This window comes from Salvelinus fontinalis, chromosome 7 (assembly GCF_029448725.1).
Source record: "Salvelinus fontinalis isolate EN_2023a chromosome 7, ASM2944872v1, whole genome shotgun sequence".
NCBI lineage: Eukaryota > Metazoa > Chordata > Actinopteri > Salmoniformes > Salmonidae > Salvelinus > Salvelinus fontinalis.
Window position 1 is genome coordinate 49,629,154 of NC_074671.1, and position 17,394 is coordinate 49,646,547.

General features: G+C 48.4%; 2 protein-coding genes across 10 annotated transcripts in view; one reads left to right on the forward strand and one right to left on the reverse strand.

Moving 5' to 3' along the window:
- LOC129859599 (alsin-like) overlaps nt 1-16,991 on the reverse strand; it is a 24,807-nt gene extending 7,816 nt beyond the window's left edge. The window contains exons 1-34 of one of the 8 annotated variants that reach the window (XM_055929578.1): nt 16,871-16,991; nt 16,188-16,292; nt 15,778-15,926; nt 14,595-15,586; nt 13,941-14,304; nt 12,757-12,928; nt 12,428-12,524; nt 12,262-12,339; nt 11,049-11,246; nt 10,704-10,929; nt 10,259-10,448; nt 10,063-10,128; nt 9,162-9,324; nt 8,906-9,049; nt 8,510-8,638; nt 8,296-8,319; nt 7,196-7,266; nt 6,848-6,914; nt 6,459-6,649; nt 6,261-6,326; nt 6,063-6,161; nt 5,716-5,880; nt 4,913-5,024; nt 4,733-4,810; nt 4,455-4,588; nt 4,046-4,210; nt 3,809-3,932; nt 3,374-3,531; nt 3,161-3,277; nt 2,626-2,802; nt 2,335-2,380; nt 2,162-2,223; nt 1,892-2,041; nt 132-228 (exon numbers count right to left, since the gene is read on the reverse strand). In XM_055929578.1, the coding sequence (XP_055785553.1) occupies nt 132-228; nt 1,892-2,041; nt 2,162-2,223; nt 2,335-2,380; nt 2,626-2,802; nt 3,161-3,277; nt 3,374-3,531; nt 3,809-3,932; nt 4,046-4,210; nt 4,455-4,588; nt 4,733-4,810; nt 4,913-5,024; nt 5,716-5,880; nt 6,063-6,161; nt 6,261-6,326; nt 6,459-6,649; nt 6,848-6,914; nt 7,196-7,266; nt 8,296-8,319; nt 8,510-8,638; nt 8,906-9,049; nt 9,162-9,324; nt 10,063-10,128; nt 10,259-10,448; nt 10,704-10,929; nt 11,049-11,246; nt 12,262-12,339; nt 12,428-12,524; nt 12,757-12,928; nt 13,941-14,304; nt 14,595-15,586; nt 15,778-15,926; nt 16,188-16,207 (5,091 nt within the window). In that variant the 5' untranslated portion in view covers nt 16,208-16,292; nt 16,871-16,991. The remainder of the gene's footprint in view (nt 1-131; nt 229-1,891; nt 2,042-2,161; nt 2,224-2,334; nt 2,381-2,625; nt 2,803-3,160; nt 3,278-3,373; nt 3,532-3,808; nt 3,933-4,045; nt 4,211-4,454; nt 4,589-4,732; nt 4,811-4,912; nt 5,025-5,715; nt 5,881-6,062; nt 6,162-6,260; nt 6,327-6,458; nt 6,650-6,847; nt 6,915-7,195; nt 7,267-8,295; nt 8,320-8,509; nt 8,639-8,905; nt 9,050-9,161; nt 9,325-10,062; nt 10,129-10,258; nt 10,449-10,703; nt 10,930-11,048; nt 11,247-12,261; nt 12,340-12,427; nt 12,525-12,756; nt 12,929-13,940; nt 14,305-14,594; nt 15,587-15,777; nt 15,927-16,187; nt 16,293-16,870) is intronic. The other 7 variants (XM_055929575.1, XM_055929581.1, XM_055929580.1 and 4 more) reach the window with 7 other exon arrangements.
- A 124-nt stretch (nt 16,992-17,115) lies between these two features.
- LOC129859600 (cyclin-dependent kinase 15-like) overlaps nt 17,116-17,394 on the forward strand; it is a 36,545-nt gene continuing 36,266 nt past the window's right edge. Inside the window, exon 1 of one of the 2 annotated variants that reach the window (XM_055929584.1) lies at nt 17,116-17,210. The gene's annotated coding sequence lies outside the window, so the exon portion shown is untranslated. Of the gene's footprint in view, nt 17,211-17,247; nt 17,348-17,394 lie in introns of those variants that run through there. The other variant, XM_055929585.1, reaches the window with a different exon arrangement.

Here is a 17,394-nt window from a genome sequence, read left to right on the forward strand (position 1 = left end):
GAATGAATGCTGTGTGTGTGTGTGTGTGTGTGTGTGTGTGTGTGTGTGTGTGTGTGTGTGTGTGTGTGTGTGTGTGTGTGTGTGTGTGTGTGTGTGTGTGTGTGTGTGTATATATATATATATATATATACCTTGAGTGTGGTGAACATGATGCCGTGTTCTCCGTGCTGTACACAGGGGTCCATCAGGTCCTCTATCAGACTCACCTCTGACCCCAGGTTCCTGATCCTGAAGAGAAACACAGCCTTGGTTACATAACACAACCAGTCAAAAGTTTGAACACCTACTCATTCAAGGGTTTTTCTTTATTTGTACTATTTTCTACATTGCAGAATAATAGTGAAGACATCAAAACTATGAAATAACACATATGGAATCATATAGTAACCAACAAAGTGTTAAACTAATCAAAACATAAAATATGAGATTCTTCAAAGTAGCCACCCTTTGCCTTGATGAAAGCTTTGCACACTCTTGGCATTTTCTCAACCAGCTTCACCTGGAATGTTTTTCCAACAGTCTTGAAGGACTTCTCACATAAGCTGAGCACTTGTTGGCTGCTTTTCCTTCACTCTGCCCTCCAATTCATCCCAAACCATCTCAATTGGGTTGAGGTTGGGTGATTGTGGAGGCCAGGTCATCTGATGCAGCATTCCATCACTATCCTTCTTGGTCAAATACCCCTTACACAGCTGTGTTGGGTCATTGTCATGTTAAAAAACAAATGATAATTCCACTAAGCCCCAACCAGATGGGATGGCGTATCACTGCAGAATGCTGTGGTAGTCATGCTGGTTAAGTGTGCCTTGAATTCTAAATTATTCACAGACCGTGTCACCAGCAAAGCACCCTCACACCTCCTCCATGCTTCATAGTGGGAACCACACATGCGGAGATATCAGCCGTTCACCTACTCTGCGTCTCACAAAGACACGACGGTTGGAACCAAAAATCTCCAATTCGGACTCAGACCAAAGGACAGATTTCCACCGGTCTAATGTCCATTTCGTGTGTTTCTTGGCACAAGCAAGTCTCTTCTTATTGGTGTCCTTTAGTAGTGTTTTTTTTCTTCAGCAATTCAACCATGAAGGCCTGATTCACACAGTCTCCTCTGAACAGTTGATATGTGTCTGTTACTTGAACTCTGTGAAGTATTTATTTGGGCTGAAATTTCTGAGGCTGGTTACTCTAATGAACTTGTCCTCTGCAGCAGAGGTAACTCTGGGTCTTCCTTTCCTGCGGTGGTCCTCATGAGAGCCAGTTTCATCATAGTGCTTGATGGTTTTTGCGACTGCACTTGAAGAAACGTTCAAAATGCTTTACATTTTCGGGATTGACTGACCATTATTTTAAGACATGAAGATGGACTGTCGATTCTCTTTGCTTATTTGAGCTGTTCTTGCCATAATATGGACTTGGTATTGTACCAAATAGGGCTATCTTGTGTATACCAACCCACCCTTGTCACAACACAACAGATTGGCTCAAACGCATTAAGAAGGAAAGAAATTCCACAAATTAACTTAAGGCACACCTGTTAATTGAAATGCATTCCAGGTGACTACCTCATGAAGCTGGTTGAGAGAATGCCAAGCATGTACAAAGCTGTCATCAAGGCAAAGGGTGGCTACTTTGAAGAATCTCAAGTATATTTTGATTTGTTTAACAATTTTTTGGTTACTACATGATTCCATGTGTGTTATTTCATAGTTTTGATGTCCTCACTATTATTCAACGATGTAGAAAATAGTAAAAATAAAGAAAAACCCTGGAATGAGTAGGTGTCCAAACTTTTGACTGGTACTGTAAATAGATTTGTAGTTCTGATTCTACTTGGATAAAAATCAGATTTCTGTGCATCTCTCATGAACATGTGTTCTCATCGACTTACCGGGCACGCAGCACCACGTAGAGGAACACAGGAAACAGGTCGTCCATGGACCACAGGAAGTTATCCTCCAGAGATGACATCACTTCCTTTGTGATCTCCTCGAATGTCAGCTGGATCACCTGCAGCTTGTCGGATGGGGTGAACGTTGTGCTGGAAAAAAAAAAAATGGCGAAAAACCCCCAGTCTTAACCAGGTTAAACTACAATATCATAAGAGTGCATGAGACTCAATCATTCATGCTGATATAGTACGGCTCTGGATAAAGCGTACCTGATCTGCTGTAAGGTCTCCGTTGCTGAGGCAAAACAGGCGTCTTTTGTGCTGGACACAACCTAAAAAGAGGAGAGAGACTGTCAGTAAGGACAATCTAACATGTACTTGATGTAATGTGTTAATTCCCCCACAGGAGGGCAGTGTGATTCAGAATGTACTTAGTGTCATACCTCGGTCTTCTCCCCCAGCACTGGAACTGAAACCGGCCAAAACTTACTGAAAGCAAAAAGAGATGCATTTTAACATGCTATAATTACAGTTTTTTCCAGGTCAGGACCGTCAGGTTACGTGATAGAAAAAAATTAAAATGGGGTCCTTTTCATTTAGCCTCGTACGACTATCCTGACCTCGCAAGCTTACATTCTGTTTCGCTACACGGATTCAACAGAACGTAAGATGGCGAGATAAGTAGAGGCAACTATTTATTCCCAACCTCATTGGTCAGTCCAAGAGAGACTCACTGTTGCACTCCGAGGAAGGCGAGCAGGGCCACGTCTGGCTGTTTGTTGAGGCGGAGGACACACTCCCAGTACACGTCGTCCTCCCTCTCCTTCTCCAGGGCGTACAGGGTGAAGAGAGGGGGGTAGAGACGAGGCAGCAACACCGGCAGGAGTAGAGCAGAGCTACTCACCACACGCCTGGGGAAACCACACACACAGGACATCATTCAACACACATTCAGCGGCTTAAATACTTAATTTTTCTTCTGGAAGGAAACAGTATTTAAAGAACAGTGACATGTGCTCTTTTACATAAGACATACTGTAACGTAATCTTCTATAGTTTTGTACATAATCCTCCATAGGTAGCTCCCATTGGACCCTCCACTGCAAAACAGATCCATGATATAGATGTGTTCTCAACCAAATTTACACAAATACATAGCCTACATATTTATCTAGAAGTCATCTAAGACAATGGATTCAGTATGCGACTGCCGTGTAGCCACACCACTGAAGACTCCAACCAGGGAGGGTGGATATGCTATGGTCGTACCCAGGTTTGGGGGATTCTAGCTGGGTGTCTGCGCAGTTGGAGTCCTTCTTGTCCTGGGGGTCAGAGGATGGTTCAGGGATCGCTCCACCCTCCTCAGGCAGATCTGGGAACAGGAACCTGAAAGACACAAACATCACACATACATTACATGGCTTAAACAGGACCAAACTGAATGGAAAAATAGTATCTAACTGTTTTAGGCAATACACACACCTGACGAGCTGGAAGATGCGGGCCAGGTAGGACATGATCTCGTTGACAGCCTGCAGCAGGAGGCGGCGGTTGGCCCCCACCCCCACGTAGGTCATCCTGTAGACAGCCACCAGAGTCTCCATCAGCCAGCCCAGGGGGTGCAGGGGCGTGTCACACGCCTGTGGGGGGGGGCACAAAATGGAGGACAGTGAAGGTTAATGTGTGAGTTTCAGGATATTCATATCTTGTGGTGTTAAGTCAGAGGTTAGAACTAAAGAGTAAATCAGTATGAACAAGGACACCTCAGGACGACAGTTCAGACATCTCTTCATGATTATTAGAAAAACAACTTAACCCACACTGAAGGATATTGCTTGTCAGACACTTTGGTGCGTGGGTCCATTGGCTGAGGGGGATTAGGATGGTTAGTAAGACACCTGGGGGTCGTTGGCTCACCTTGATGAGGTAACGCCGGATACTGTCATACTTCTCCATGGTAACAGGACCAACATGCTGCTGAGGGATGAACTCCAGACTCTCCAGCGTTCTGTTTTGAGTCCGACTCAGGTTCATCTCCGGGCTGCAACACACACCAATATCAGTTAGACTACTGTACTTTGTGTGTGTTTGTGAGAAAGAAATAGCGAGTGAGTGTGAGATGGAAGTACTGTGTGTGGACTCTGTTCGCTCTACCTGTCTCTGTGCCGTCTCCTGCTGGTGGTCAAGGCTACAGCGATATTCTCCCAGGCTCGCTGGTTCTCTCCCTGGCCAGGGGCCTCACAGCCCAGCCTCATCCAACACTCCTCAAACACCACCCTCCACTTCTCCTCCGGACGCACTGCCAGGCGCCCCAGCTTACTGGAGACGCACATACAAGGAATTAATACACTATTTATATGTTCACATACACTTTCACATTCACCGGGTTAATTTCAAAACCTTTTTTCAAGGCATAGATGCAAAAACATGTCCTGTGGACAGACAGCCTTGCAATCTATTTGTACATATATTATAAAAAAATAAAATAATTAAACACTCAAGATCAAAATCTTTGAATATGCTAATCCTCCACCATACTAAAACCAATGGCACAGAGACGTACACAGCGCGGCCCTTGTCCCCGTCTGAGTCGTAGAGGTTGGGTTTGAAGAAGGATCCGGTGACCTTCAGGCCAGAGCCCCACTCCCCGGTGAAGGAGCCCTCAAAGTAGTCCCCATTAGGCATGGTCAGCACACCCTGAGAGGTAGGGACAGCAATGTGCTGTATTATACATGTGTCTGCACAAATGTATGTGGCTAAGCGAAAATGTGTACGAGTGCAAGCTGTGTGTGTGAGAGACAGTGTTCAGGCTTGTTTGTGCGTCGCTCTTCTTTCACTGACCTTTCCGTTGAGAGTCCAGTCCTCCGAGAACTCTCCTTCATATGTGGTGTTGTCCTCAGACAGCAGCACCCCTGTGCCCTGAGACAGCGAGAGAGAAAAAAGGTGATTCCTCTCCTCTAACACCTTGGCGCTAACGTTCAGCTAGCGTCAGGAGGAAGAACCCCACTGCCCAGGACTCACCTGCATCTTGTTGTTGTTGAAGGCTCCCTCGTAGTACAGGCCAAACTGGGTTACTATGACGCCCGTGCCCTGCCGCTGGTCATCCTGCCACATGCCCATGTACTTCTCTCCTCTGACGGAACAAAACAGGTCACCACGTAACATCATCAGCACTTCAGATACACTAAAACCCTTTTCACACTAAAACCCTTTTCACACTATCAATCCAACCCCGATCGTACTGAGCTAGCTGGATGCGTAACCGGGCCAGTTCACCACGGTAGTATGAAAAGGGCGGGCTGGGCCTCCCGGGTGGCGCAGTGGTCTAGGGCACTGCATCGCAGTGCTAGCTGCGCCACCAGAGTCTCTGGGTTCGCGCCCAGGCTCTGTCGCAGCCGGCCGCGACCGGGAGGTCCGTGGGGCGACGCACAATTGGCATAGTGTCGTCCGGGTTAGGAAGGGTTTGGCCGGTAGGGATATCCTTGTCTCATCGCGCTCCAGCGACTCCTGTGGCGGGCCGGGCGCAGTGCGCGCTAACCAAGGGGGCCAGGTACACGGTGTTTCCTCCGACAAATTGGTGCGGCTGGCTTCCGGGTTGGAGGCGCGCTGTGTTAAGAAGCAGTGCGGCTTGGTTGGGTTGTGCTTCGGAGGACGCATGGCTTTCGACCTTCGTCTCTCCCGAGCCCGTACGGGAGTTGTAGCGATGAGACAAGATAGTAATTACTAGCGATTGGATACCACGAAAATTAGGGAGAAAATGGGATAAAATTTTAAAAAGAAAAAGAAAAAAAGAAAGAAAAGGGCGGGCTGGAGCAGTCCACTACCTGGTGATGTCATCAAAGACGCCGTAGCCAGTCTTCTTGTCGTGCACCCATTGGCCGATGAAGACGCTGGGGGAGGAGGAGTTCAGCGTGCCGCTGCGCAGCATCCCGTGACCGTGGCGCATGTTGTCCTGGAACGAGCCCTCGTACAACTCACCTGTAGCATACCTGCATAGACGACAGTCACATTGGTAGGATACACAGCAGAAACCCTACAGCCGATGTACACATAGACATGCCTGCAAACTCCAGGTCACGCAACAAAAAAAAGAAAGGTTAAAAATCACTTTTTTTCCCCAAGGGCCTTTGTTAAATAACGTTGAACTCCTCACAAAGCCAAACGGACTCACTTGTATGTTCCGATACCGTGCATCTTCCCTTCTTTCCAGTGGCCTTGATAGTGGTCGTTCAGGTTCAACGTCTTGCTGGGCATAACGTAATCTCCAAAACTACGACCCATAAACAAATAGCAGAACAATGAGAAATGCCTTTATTTCTGACTACGGTGATTGACACATTGATTTATTGATCGATTTACACTGACTGACCCATCCTCCAGTCCGTTCTTGAACGTCCCCGTGTAAATTCTCCCATCAAGCCACTTCACCATACCCCTGGAAACAAGGACACGTACACAACAAGTCAGCGCTTTCCTACAACCCCTCAATTTTCAACTCATTGTGACCGTACGGAAGTGGAACCAGAAGTACCAGGTCCTGATTCCCTCCTTCCCCAGCCAGACCCACCTCCCATTGGGCTTGCCGGCCAGCCAGCGGCCCTCGTAGATGGCCTCCTTCAGACGGCTGTCCTTGTAGAAGGTGTAGGAGGCGGTCCGGGAGATGGGAGGCTCCGCTCTCTGCCCTGCCCCTGAGCCTGACTGCCCCGCCCCACTCATGGCCTGGTCCACCGCCTGGTTGATGGAGCGCAGCCACTTGGCCTGGAGAACAGGTCGGTTAATAGTCATATTGAAGTGAATTTAGTTGAACTGAATGCGTCGTTACACTTCCTGTCACCACACGCTCCACAGACAGAACCCAACTAGGCAGCTTTACGAGAACCTACAAAGACACAACCACTACATACTTGTAACCTGAGCAGGTGCGTAGAGAAGCCTGGCTATTGGCTAGTGGCCTACCTTCTCCATGGAAGAACAGGCCAACAGGGTGAAGGTCTCCTCAGGTGAGATCACCTTCAGTCCATGCCTGGATGGAACATAGCACAGCTCAGCTGAGGCAGCGTTTCCCCAAACTCGGTCCTGGGGACCCCAAGGGGTGCACTTTTTGGTTTTTGCCCTATCACTACACAGCTGATTCAAATGATCAAAGCTTGATGGTTAGTTGAATCAGCTGTGTAGTGCTTAGGGAAGAAAAAAAACATGCACCCTTTGTGTCCCCAGGCCCAAGTTTGTGAAACCCTGAGCGAAGGGGTCAATAACACACCAGTTAAACACTGATTGGGCAGATAGGGTGATTGACAGACTCACAGGCCAGTGTTCTCCTCCGGGATGGGCTCGACCCATAGTGTGGCCAATGGGAAGACGTGGTGGGTGGAGAACTGCAGAAGAGGAAGGGAAGAGAGAGACATCAATATGCCGATATACTCAGCTACAGATAGAGTACACTGGTTCAACAGCCAGGGAAGTAGTCAGGGCACTGGAGCTAACACAGTCACATGACCTAGGAGATGCCAATATGCATGGCACACGGAGAGGCAAGGGCGACAGGGCACGAGGCAGGCCGACAGACAGCACACAAGGTGGAACCGACGGGGACTAAAAACACTCACTACGTCGTCAAAAACACAAGAAAATGTTCTCCTTGGAATTAAACATAAATCAAAAAGGAACAGAAACTGTTTGAGAGAAGTGAACCTGAGACGGCTGATCCTCACGTGTTGTGTCACATGGTTTCAGAGTAATGATAACTAAGGCTCCAAATAGCAAAAACTAAAAATGGGCCAGAAGGCATCTTAGTTAGATAACCAAGACGCACACGTTGGGAAGACCCGATAACATCAGTCTTAACTTTTTTAGATTTGTGTTTATATTGACATCTGTAAGCAGAGTCAACGTGTTGCTATGACTACAACGAGGTCATAGAAGTAGGCAATATACTACAGAGAGCCTTAGTTATTAAAGGTATCAGCTCAGCTTTAAAAACACAGTATCCTGAGGCTAGCATCAGAGGGCAGGGGGCACTGGGCTCGGCTGAGGAGAAGCTGCACACTGTAGAGTGGTGTACAGAACCCGCTCTGGGGCTCCTGATGTTCAGGAGCAGTTGTATTAGTTAAAGCCTGAGGGAGAAGGCAGAGAAGGTAAATAACCACCATTCTTTACTGTGAGCTTCAAGAAATCAAGGCTTATTCCAGCCAGGTGTTAGTACACCATATGTGCATGAAGATCAGAAAAACTGTCTGTCTGTGTGGGTGTTATTTTAAGCTGTGAAGCCGGTGTTTGTGGTTTAGGACAGGCAGAAGGTGCCTAAAGAGCTGCTACATCAAACCTACGTCCTAAGCCAAGCCCTGGCCACACAGGGGCGCTGCATTGACTAGGGGTCAGTACACTGGCTGCTGCTGCATACTTACAAGGCTTTTATAGGGAACCACGCCCTGATAGGACAAAGACAAACACACAACTTGATAGGAGTCAGTCAACACACCAGATATATTCATATCAAATGCTCTAAGGGTGTTAACTAATAAAATAAAATAAAATAGTGAATGAAAGAACGAACGAACTGAAAGGACATTGGCACCTTTGTAAGAGCCAGCTGTAAGAGCTGTGAAAAGCTGCGTTTACCTGAGCGTGGACGAGTGCATCGTTGAAGAGGATGAACCAGTTGACAGAGAACCTTCCAGAGTTCTGTAGCGTCAGGGCCTTGTTACTGCTCTCACAGATCAGCCTCCGGCGGGGATTACGCAGGGAATCCTAGAACAGGATCGCCAGGTGAAATGGGATAAGAGGTTGGTAAACTGGAGATTTTGGGCTGAATAAAAGGTCTTATACCCATTTCACACTATGGAGCCAAACCGAACCAAGCTGTACTGTGGTGGCCTGGTTATAAATCCACCATAGTTGCTGGAACCATGCTTGAAAGGACAATGTGAAAAGAAAATATCTGAGCGAGCACAGTATGGTTGGCATTGGCTCAATAGTGTGAATCTGGCACTGATTACTGTGGTCAAACCAACTGACCAGGCCACTGACCGTCATCTTGCCAGGGAAGCTCTTCCAGAAGTGGTATGTGTACTCTGCCTCCTTCCTCCTCCTCTTCAGATGAAGAGCCAGGGCCTCAAACTTAGAGCAGCCATCCTGCAGCTTCTGGTAGTCCACTGAGCTCTAGAGAGAGAGAGAGACACACAAGAAAGTGAGAGTATGTATGAAGGTGTGTGAGCATGCGTGTGTGTGTGTGTGTGTGTGCGCACGCCCCGGTCCTAGTTCCTCCACGTACCACCTCGAAGCAGGTTCCCAGTTTGAGCAGCAGCCTGCCATACTCGTGAAGGTGTCTCATGGGCAGGTAGAAGAGAGTCACCAACAGGTCACTCAGAGGAATGTTCTCCTCGCTGGACTCTGCCAGCCGCTGCAACAGCTCTGGACACTTCCCAAAGAATTCTCTGAGCAGAGGAACAGAAGATGGTGGAGGGGATGGAGGGAGGAGGATATGGAAGAGAGGAGAGATGGAAAAGGAAATAAGAGACTTCCTGTTTTAATTCAGTTAAAAGTATGAGAAGGGTAATTCAGTCGCTCTTAGTTGAAGCCTTGATGAAGAAACACATTGGTTTATGATTAAGCAATATGGCACCTCGGGGGTTTGTGGTATATGGCCAATATACCACGGCTAAGGGCTGTTCTTATGCATGACGCAACACGGAGTCCCTGGATACAGCCCATATACCACAAACCCACGAGGTGCCTTATTATAAACTGGTTACCAACGTAATTAGAACAGTATAAAAAAATATGTTTTGTCATATCCGTGGTATTGTCAGCCAATCAGCATTAAGGACTCGAACCACCCGTTTCATAATTAAAAACAATCCATAAGAATTAATCCTTTGACTTTTCCCTTTCCAATTAAAGCTTCATGAGCTTCCTGAGTCTCGTGTGCAGAATTATGAGGCATCAAACAGCTGCCCTCTGACACAGGCCTAGTTCAATGTTAAGGATAATGAGCACACAGGCCTAGGTCAATGTTAAGGATAATGAACACACAGGCCTAGGTCAATGTTAAGGATAATGAGCACACAGGCCTAGGTCAATGTTAAGGATAATGAACATATAGTATAATGGGCACGCAAATGGTAAGGATAATAAGCTAGGGCTGCTAGATGTCCTAGTGTGTGTACACTCACAGCGAGGGCTTGGCCAGAGCCTGGAAGCCCCCCATCACCAGGAAGTTACCCACAGAGCAGCAGTACCTGGCAGGGAGTGAGGAGGGGGAAGGAACGGAAAGAGAGGTCATTATACGCAGAACTGCATGTAAAACAACCTATTCAAAACCAGTGGGAGTGTCAGACATTGTGCGTCTGTGTACACAACTGTACATACTCATTGTATGTGTCCAGGAAGATGCTGGCATGCTCCAGCATAACCAGGCTTTTAAACTCCCGGCGGCGGCGCAGGTTGGCGGTGAGGGAGGCAGAGTGCTGGCCAGTCAGGTGACATAGGTGGCTATAACACCTCGCCAGGCTCCGTAGCAGCACTGTGGACGCCGGGCCTAGAGCTGTACTCAACGACTCTGAGGGGTAGACGGAGAACACATCCCACACACACACACCTGTTAACAAACACATCCAACAGAATCCAACCTAATACTTACTAATTTACTCTATTCCAGCACACGGTTAACCAAAAGTTACAGGTATAACATTTAACAACATGTAAGCTTTATGCCAGATCTTTTTGAACGCAGACCGTTCACTTTTTTGTTTTTGATTGGATAATGGTTACCATTATAATGAAACTCATCCTTCCTTCTCTCTCTCTCCCTAACCTCTGACCCATGGCCTCTGTCCAGCGGAGCTGTAGCGGCAGCAGTAGTCCTCACCCAGGTCCAACAGAGGGCGCAGTATGTGGTTCTTCACAGAGCTCAGCTTGCAGTAGAACTTCCTCTCGGCAGTAGCCAGCTCGTGGAGGCTGGCGGTGAAACCCATGACGCTGCGGTCGGCTAGCGCCACGCAGCTCTGGCCCCCCGCAAACACGCCGCTCACGTAGCCCAACTAAAACACGGATACACAAACCCACACACACACCACTGTCAGGCCAAATCACAAAGCCGATGCTGACTACACTAAAAACATTCAGTACAGTGTGTGTGTGTGTGTGACCCACTACTCACGTTCATGCAGAAGGGGAGCAGCACTGGTTGCTGGGTGTAGCTGTACCCTTCTGTCTGGTCCTGGGGTGCGTCCTGCGCCCCCGCTCTGACCTGCTGTCCGCTATAGTAAAGGATGGGCTGGTAACAGTCCCCATCGGCCAGGAGGAGGGTGTGCTGCGCCCCCGCACCCACGTCCCATACACGGATCCCCTCAGACAGCTACAGGGTCACACCAGGGACAAACAGAGCAGATCAGATCACCGTACATACAGCCTTTTGTGTTGCGCTAGGCTTCTACAACTCAGTGGCCTTGTGGTCAGAGTGTCCACCCCGAGATTGGAAGGTTGGGAGCTCGATCCCCGGCCGAGTCATACCAAAGACTGTAGAAATGGGACCTGACGCGTCTCTGCGTGGCAATCAGCTTTAAGGAGATATATTGGAGGGAAGGCGCTGCGATAGACTAGTGTTCTGTCCAGGGAAGCTGCAGATAAAGGAGATATGAACAGTTGCATCTCGCACACGCCAAGGTTACTCACGCTTATACAAACAGTCCTGCACAAATGCAATAGCTATATATATATATATATATATATATATATATATATCCTATGATTTGCGATCACTGTAAGCGGTGGAGGGTGCTTTCCATTGAGACCCACACCAGGTTGTCTCCTGTGTTTTATGTTAAGGTAGTCTTATTGTTTCCATCAGGAGACTTGTGGCGAGCAGAATCAACAACCTCCGCTTCATTCAAGACCGGTTGCTTCGTGAGAAGGTGTTCAAGTTCAGTTAGCCATTGTTAGTTAAATTAAAATCCCAAAAGAACCCAGGGCCTTGCCTTGGTGCCAAGTCAGAGCAGGGCCGCTGAGCCATCTGCCCAGTGAGACGCGGGAGCCGGCGAGCGTAGATGGAAACAGAAAAGTCTCAGCCTTTCGGGGTAAAACACTGGGATAAATCCCCAGTGGAAATGTGGCGTTATTGTTCTACGACGGAGAGTGCTTTAATCGCTGTTGCAGAGTTTATTCATGTGGGTATATAGGTTAGCAGTGTTTCTCCTAAGATTGTTTTCAGCAGCGGTGGCAAAGGTAGCGGGGAGCCAAAGAACACCCCTCGCATGCATTGCCCAGCGGCGGGGCGTCGCTGCTGAATGAATAAAGGAGGAACACTGGGTTAGTGTGTGGTAAAGATGACTGTATGAGCAACATTTTCCTCAATTAAAGAAACACACTCTTACCGTGGCAAGGCGAGGGATAGTAGTAGGAGACGCCATGTGTCCCAGCTGGCCAGAGCTGTTACTACCCCAGGAGAAGACCTTGAACACACACAAACAAATGTTCACACATTTGGGAGGAATCCCTCAGACTCAGATTCCCATGAGGAGTGATAATGTAGTTCCTGACCTGGGACTGTGCAGTCAGGGCCAGGGAGTGATGTGCCCCAGCAGCCACAAGCACCACCTCCTTACTGCTCAGACACTTGATGCACAGTGGCTGCAGCCTGCAGGTCAGAAACACCTCTCAGTCAACAACCAGGGCCAAAGCATTTCAGAGTAGGAGTGCTGATCTAGGGTCAGGTCCGGCCTGTCCATGTAATCTTATTTATCTCAAAAGCCAAACAGATCCTAGATCAGATTCAGTGCTCATACTCTGATGCTTTACTGGTCTACACAACTGTCAATCATGGTTCTCATCCCCCAGCCCTCGGTTATTGATGTAGAGTGGACACTGACCTGGGGAGGTTGTCCCCATGGCCTAGCTGGCCCTCCTCGCCCCGCCCCCAGCTCCACACCTCGGTCTGCAGGGAGGGGAGCAGCTCCCCCGCCTCTGGGAGCCCTCCCACAGGGGTGAGGGGCACCGCTCGCACCCTGGGCCGGCTGGCCCTCCGCAGCAACCTGGGGGACACTACAGATGGAGACAGACCCATATGTTTCTTAAAAATTGTACATTTTCTACGCTTCCTCTCAAACCATGTTCAGTTACAGCGGTCAACTGCAGTTAATGTTACGGATGAAGTCCTCTCTGTTCCACAGGTGAGTGTAAACAACTGTAAAGAAATGCTCAGGATGACTATCATGGAGTGATCTTCATCTACTCTGGAAATACAAAACATTTCTAAGCCCCTGCAATAAACCAGAAACACAGCATCCTCCAGGCGACGAGGCATCGAGCCCAGCCGGAGGCAGGTCCCGTACCACGGTCCCGTACCACAGTAAGAGTATGAGAGGGACTGTTAATGAGGACAGACAGACCGAGACGTCACTGGGGAGGCGTGGGTTAGTTGCTCCCATAGAGAGAGTCATCTGCCAGCCCAGAGAGAGAGTCATCTGCCAGCCCAGAGAGAGAGTCATCTGACAGCTGTCTGTCCCCTTCTTGGCTGCAGCAGGGAGCTAATAATAATCATTTGGTGGGTGTTTTCATTTGTCCTGTTTCACAAGACATGTACAAGCGTGTATTATACCCATGTGTCAAATTATTTTCTTGCATATCCAAAATCCCCTTTAGACACCCTCGGAGAGCTACTTTAGGCCCTACCACTGCGACTCTGTTTCCCATCCCTCCCTCTCTCTCTCCTTCCTGCAACCCGTCTGGTTAAGTCCTCACATTAATATGGCCTCACATTCCTCTATGGCGGAGTGCTTTAATCTCAGAACAAAAACCACCGTTCACTGACTGTAACCCACATAATGTTACACACACAAGAGCCATGAGCCACCACACCGAGACAAATGGTGAGCCTTCACAGCAATCCCAAACATACTGCATAGTACTGTAGTTCAGATGGACGTTCGATATGTTCGCAGGCTGGATAAGTGGGGACACACACACGCATACTTACACAGAGTATAGGAGGAAGATAAGAAGGATAAGAGGCGATGAGCAGAGGAGGAGGATAAGAGACGAACAGCGTATCTACCCTGAGAGAGGAGTCCAGGCAGAGAGAGACGTCGACTCAGGCCCTCGGCTTCCTCCTCACGGATATCCCCCGTGCTGCAGCTCTTCTTCCCCTGCATGGACTCTTCCAGACGCACCCGCTCCTCCGCGGGTCCCCCTGGAAACCCCCCGGGTACTCCACCGGGTACTCCTGCTACACCCACAACCCCAGGGTAGTAGTAGTTAATCATCTTCTTCAGGGACAGAGCCTCGTAGGTGGAGACCACTCTCTCGCCCACGGCGGAGGCACAGGATGAGACCAGGCTGTTGAGGGCAGAGCTGGTGGTCACTGGCATGACCCCGGGGATGAGGTCAGAGGTCAGGAGGTCAAGGCTATCTGCTGGGGGCTGAAACAAACACAGGGTGCATTAGGCAACACACAAAAGAAAACTGACAGAAAAAGGAAGACTTCCTGGACCTATAAGAAAGGCACATTTTAGTTTTCCTTAATAAAAATGTTTTACCTTTGCGTGCCTTAATGAACACGACCCAGGAAACACAGCGTGACAGCTCATTGTCACTTTTCAAAGACCTCACTTTTCAAAGACCTCAAACTACAAGAAAGTCAGTGTGTCACCCACCAAGTGTGCAAAAATGGGTAGCTTCAGGCTTAAAGCATCAACTCATCACTACTAACCTGAAAACTTGCTCCTGCTATGGTCATCGTGGCAGTCTCCTCAGCCAAAGAGGTGTCAGACAGTTTCTTGAGATATTCTTTCACTGCCTGATCATCAGGGTAGGGGGAGTTCCGGGACCCTGCACCCCCCACACCTCCAACAGCTCGATCAGAGTCTGTCCCAGCAGCAGAGATGTCAGCATCTGTGGTGGTTAAGACTTCCCCATTCTGTGCCACTGTCCTCCCCCCCTCAGAGTCTGTATGTTCTGTTATGGAGGGATGGGGACCTGGTACTGAGGCCGAGGTATGAGAGGAGAGGGGCTCTGAAGGGGAGCTCTGAAGCCCTAGTGGAGGGGACCTTCCAGGCCCCAGCCTGGCTTCTCCCTCAGCCAGCAACTCCACCCCTAGGGGGCAGTAATGACTATCTGAGATAATGACATGGTCCTCCTTGTCCGTCATGGTGTAGAGCAGCTGGTTGCACTGGCCACACTTGTCTGGCAGGGGCCGCCGAGACTCCTGAGGGGGTAGGCAACGCACCAAGGCAAGGCTGTGGAAGGCCCCACAGGCCACCTGAAGGACGTGTCTGCCCACCAGGTGCTCCACCTTTTGGGGCTTCCAAACAGGGAAGACGGTGGTGACCAGGCCCAGCTGGCAGCCGCTGCCCCAGGCCCACACCTCGTGCTGGGCAGAGAGAGCAAGGGAGTGCTGCTCCCCGCAGGCCAGCTCCAGGACCCGGATGGTATGGGGGGGGCTGGTGTCGGGGTCCATGACAGCCACTGGAGTAGGGTTGGGGACTACAGTGAGGCTGGACAAGCCACACTGGCCGAAGGAGTTCTCCCCCCACATGTGGACCCCGCCGTCCTCGGTAAGCGCCCCGCTATGGAAGCTGCCCGCTGCCACGGCGACCACGCGCTGGCCACTGAGAGCGCTCTCTAGGACAGGCTTCAGGGGGCCCACCTCCGACACCTGGCTCTGTTTCCATGGGAACTCACCGAAGCTGTACACCTGCCCACCTAAATACATCACAACACAACATTATAGACATTAGACAAGAGGATCTGTTAGAAATGATTGCCAGTACTATGTGTACATCAGTAAACAAACCCAATGCAAAATAAATTAATATTTTAATTATAGATCAAGCAGGCTAATCATAAATGTCAGAGTTTTGCCATTATATCAAAGTCTGTCCATTGACTCTTACCCTCCACCAGTAGAACCCCATGGCGTGTCCCCAGGGCAGCCTGCAGCACAGGCCTGGACAGGAGCACTCTCTCTGGGGTGACACTATAGGAGTAGCCCTTCCAGGTGTGGAGCAACCCTCGCTCCCCTGAACTGTCCTCCTCACCAGAGCTGGAGAACACATATAGAAGTAGACAGTCAGTCAGACATTGACAAGTCATGTCTCAAGGATTCTGAACAACCACACTGATAAAGCATACATTGTTTTTGAATTACCAAGACAAAACATGCCCTGGAACAGAAGTTATAGTAGCTAGCTAGAGAAACAACAAGAGCTTTGTGAGGGCATAGACTTACATGCAAAATATTATGAGTTTTCATACGATGATCACATAACATTTATTGACAACACCCTACCTAGGGGCTACACACCTTTTCCTCTGGGACTCCATCACTGAGATTTATCCATGGCAATGCTGATGCAGAGACTGGTGAAATTCAACTTGAAAAACTCCAAATCCGTTTCGAAATTCAGCCCTGTATTGAATACGGTAAACATTGGACACAAGACAACTTACAGAAAATGACTAGCTAATGGTAACACTGCCTAACTGAACTGCATACAGACCCTACAGGTAGCTAGGTGGCTTCAAAATAACCAGCACGAGTGACGGTACTAGAAAGCTTGTGTTGTTGTTGACAGGAGAGAGAGAGAGAGAGAGATTTTCTTTTCAAGGTTTACATAGCTAGCTGTCAATCATGCGGGAGTGACGTAAACTAGCTAACACTGACCCCTCTATTTGAGTAGCCAGCTTAACTAACGTTAGCTAGATACTGTTAGCTATTTATTTGATTAAATATTATTTTCAGTCCATTAACTAATGCGTTTGCTTGAAATGACGCAACTAGCTAGGAGGATTACGTCATGCCACAATTACTAGATGCCTACAAGAGCCTTTGACAGTCTCAGTACTGTATTGACTTTGATATAGTCTCCGTATAACTAACGTTGAATAGCAACTCGGAGCTGACATGTATCCTTCCACTTGCTCCATGTACTGTAGCTAATAACCATGTATTATGTACAATCTGAGATACAATTGTCTTTCACTTACCGGTCCCCCGACCATGTCCATTTCTTCATAAACCTGTGAAATGTACAGCGACTGAGTCATGCAAGGGATTAGCTGGCTAGCTAATTGCTATCCTTTTTATTTTCGCTTTGTCGTTGTGACCACAAGTGGAACGGAAGCCGAGAGTCCTCAAATCGTGCCTATTTTCTTGCCTTTTAAAAAAAATGATGATTACATCGATTCTGTCAAGTAGCTTAGCTTTGTTAGCTATCTATTTTGAAATACACCAGATATGGAATTCTGCTGTTTTACTCTGTGATTTCCTATTTGATTAATGTGTGTCAATGTCAAGGTGAAAAACGGGTGCAGGTACAAGGTGCAGGTAGGTGATAAATCATTGAAAGTTTTTTTTCTCCAATTTGTACATTTAGGAAAAAATAGTTGCGAGCAGCAATGATTGGGGTCCACAGGATGAGAAAGAACAATATCAGTTGGATAACAAAGCAAGCACTCTATCATGTAAGAACTATCTTTCTTTATGTGCAATCAGTGAAAACATTATGATA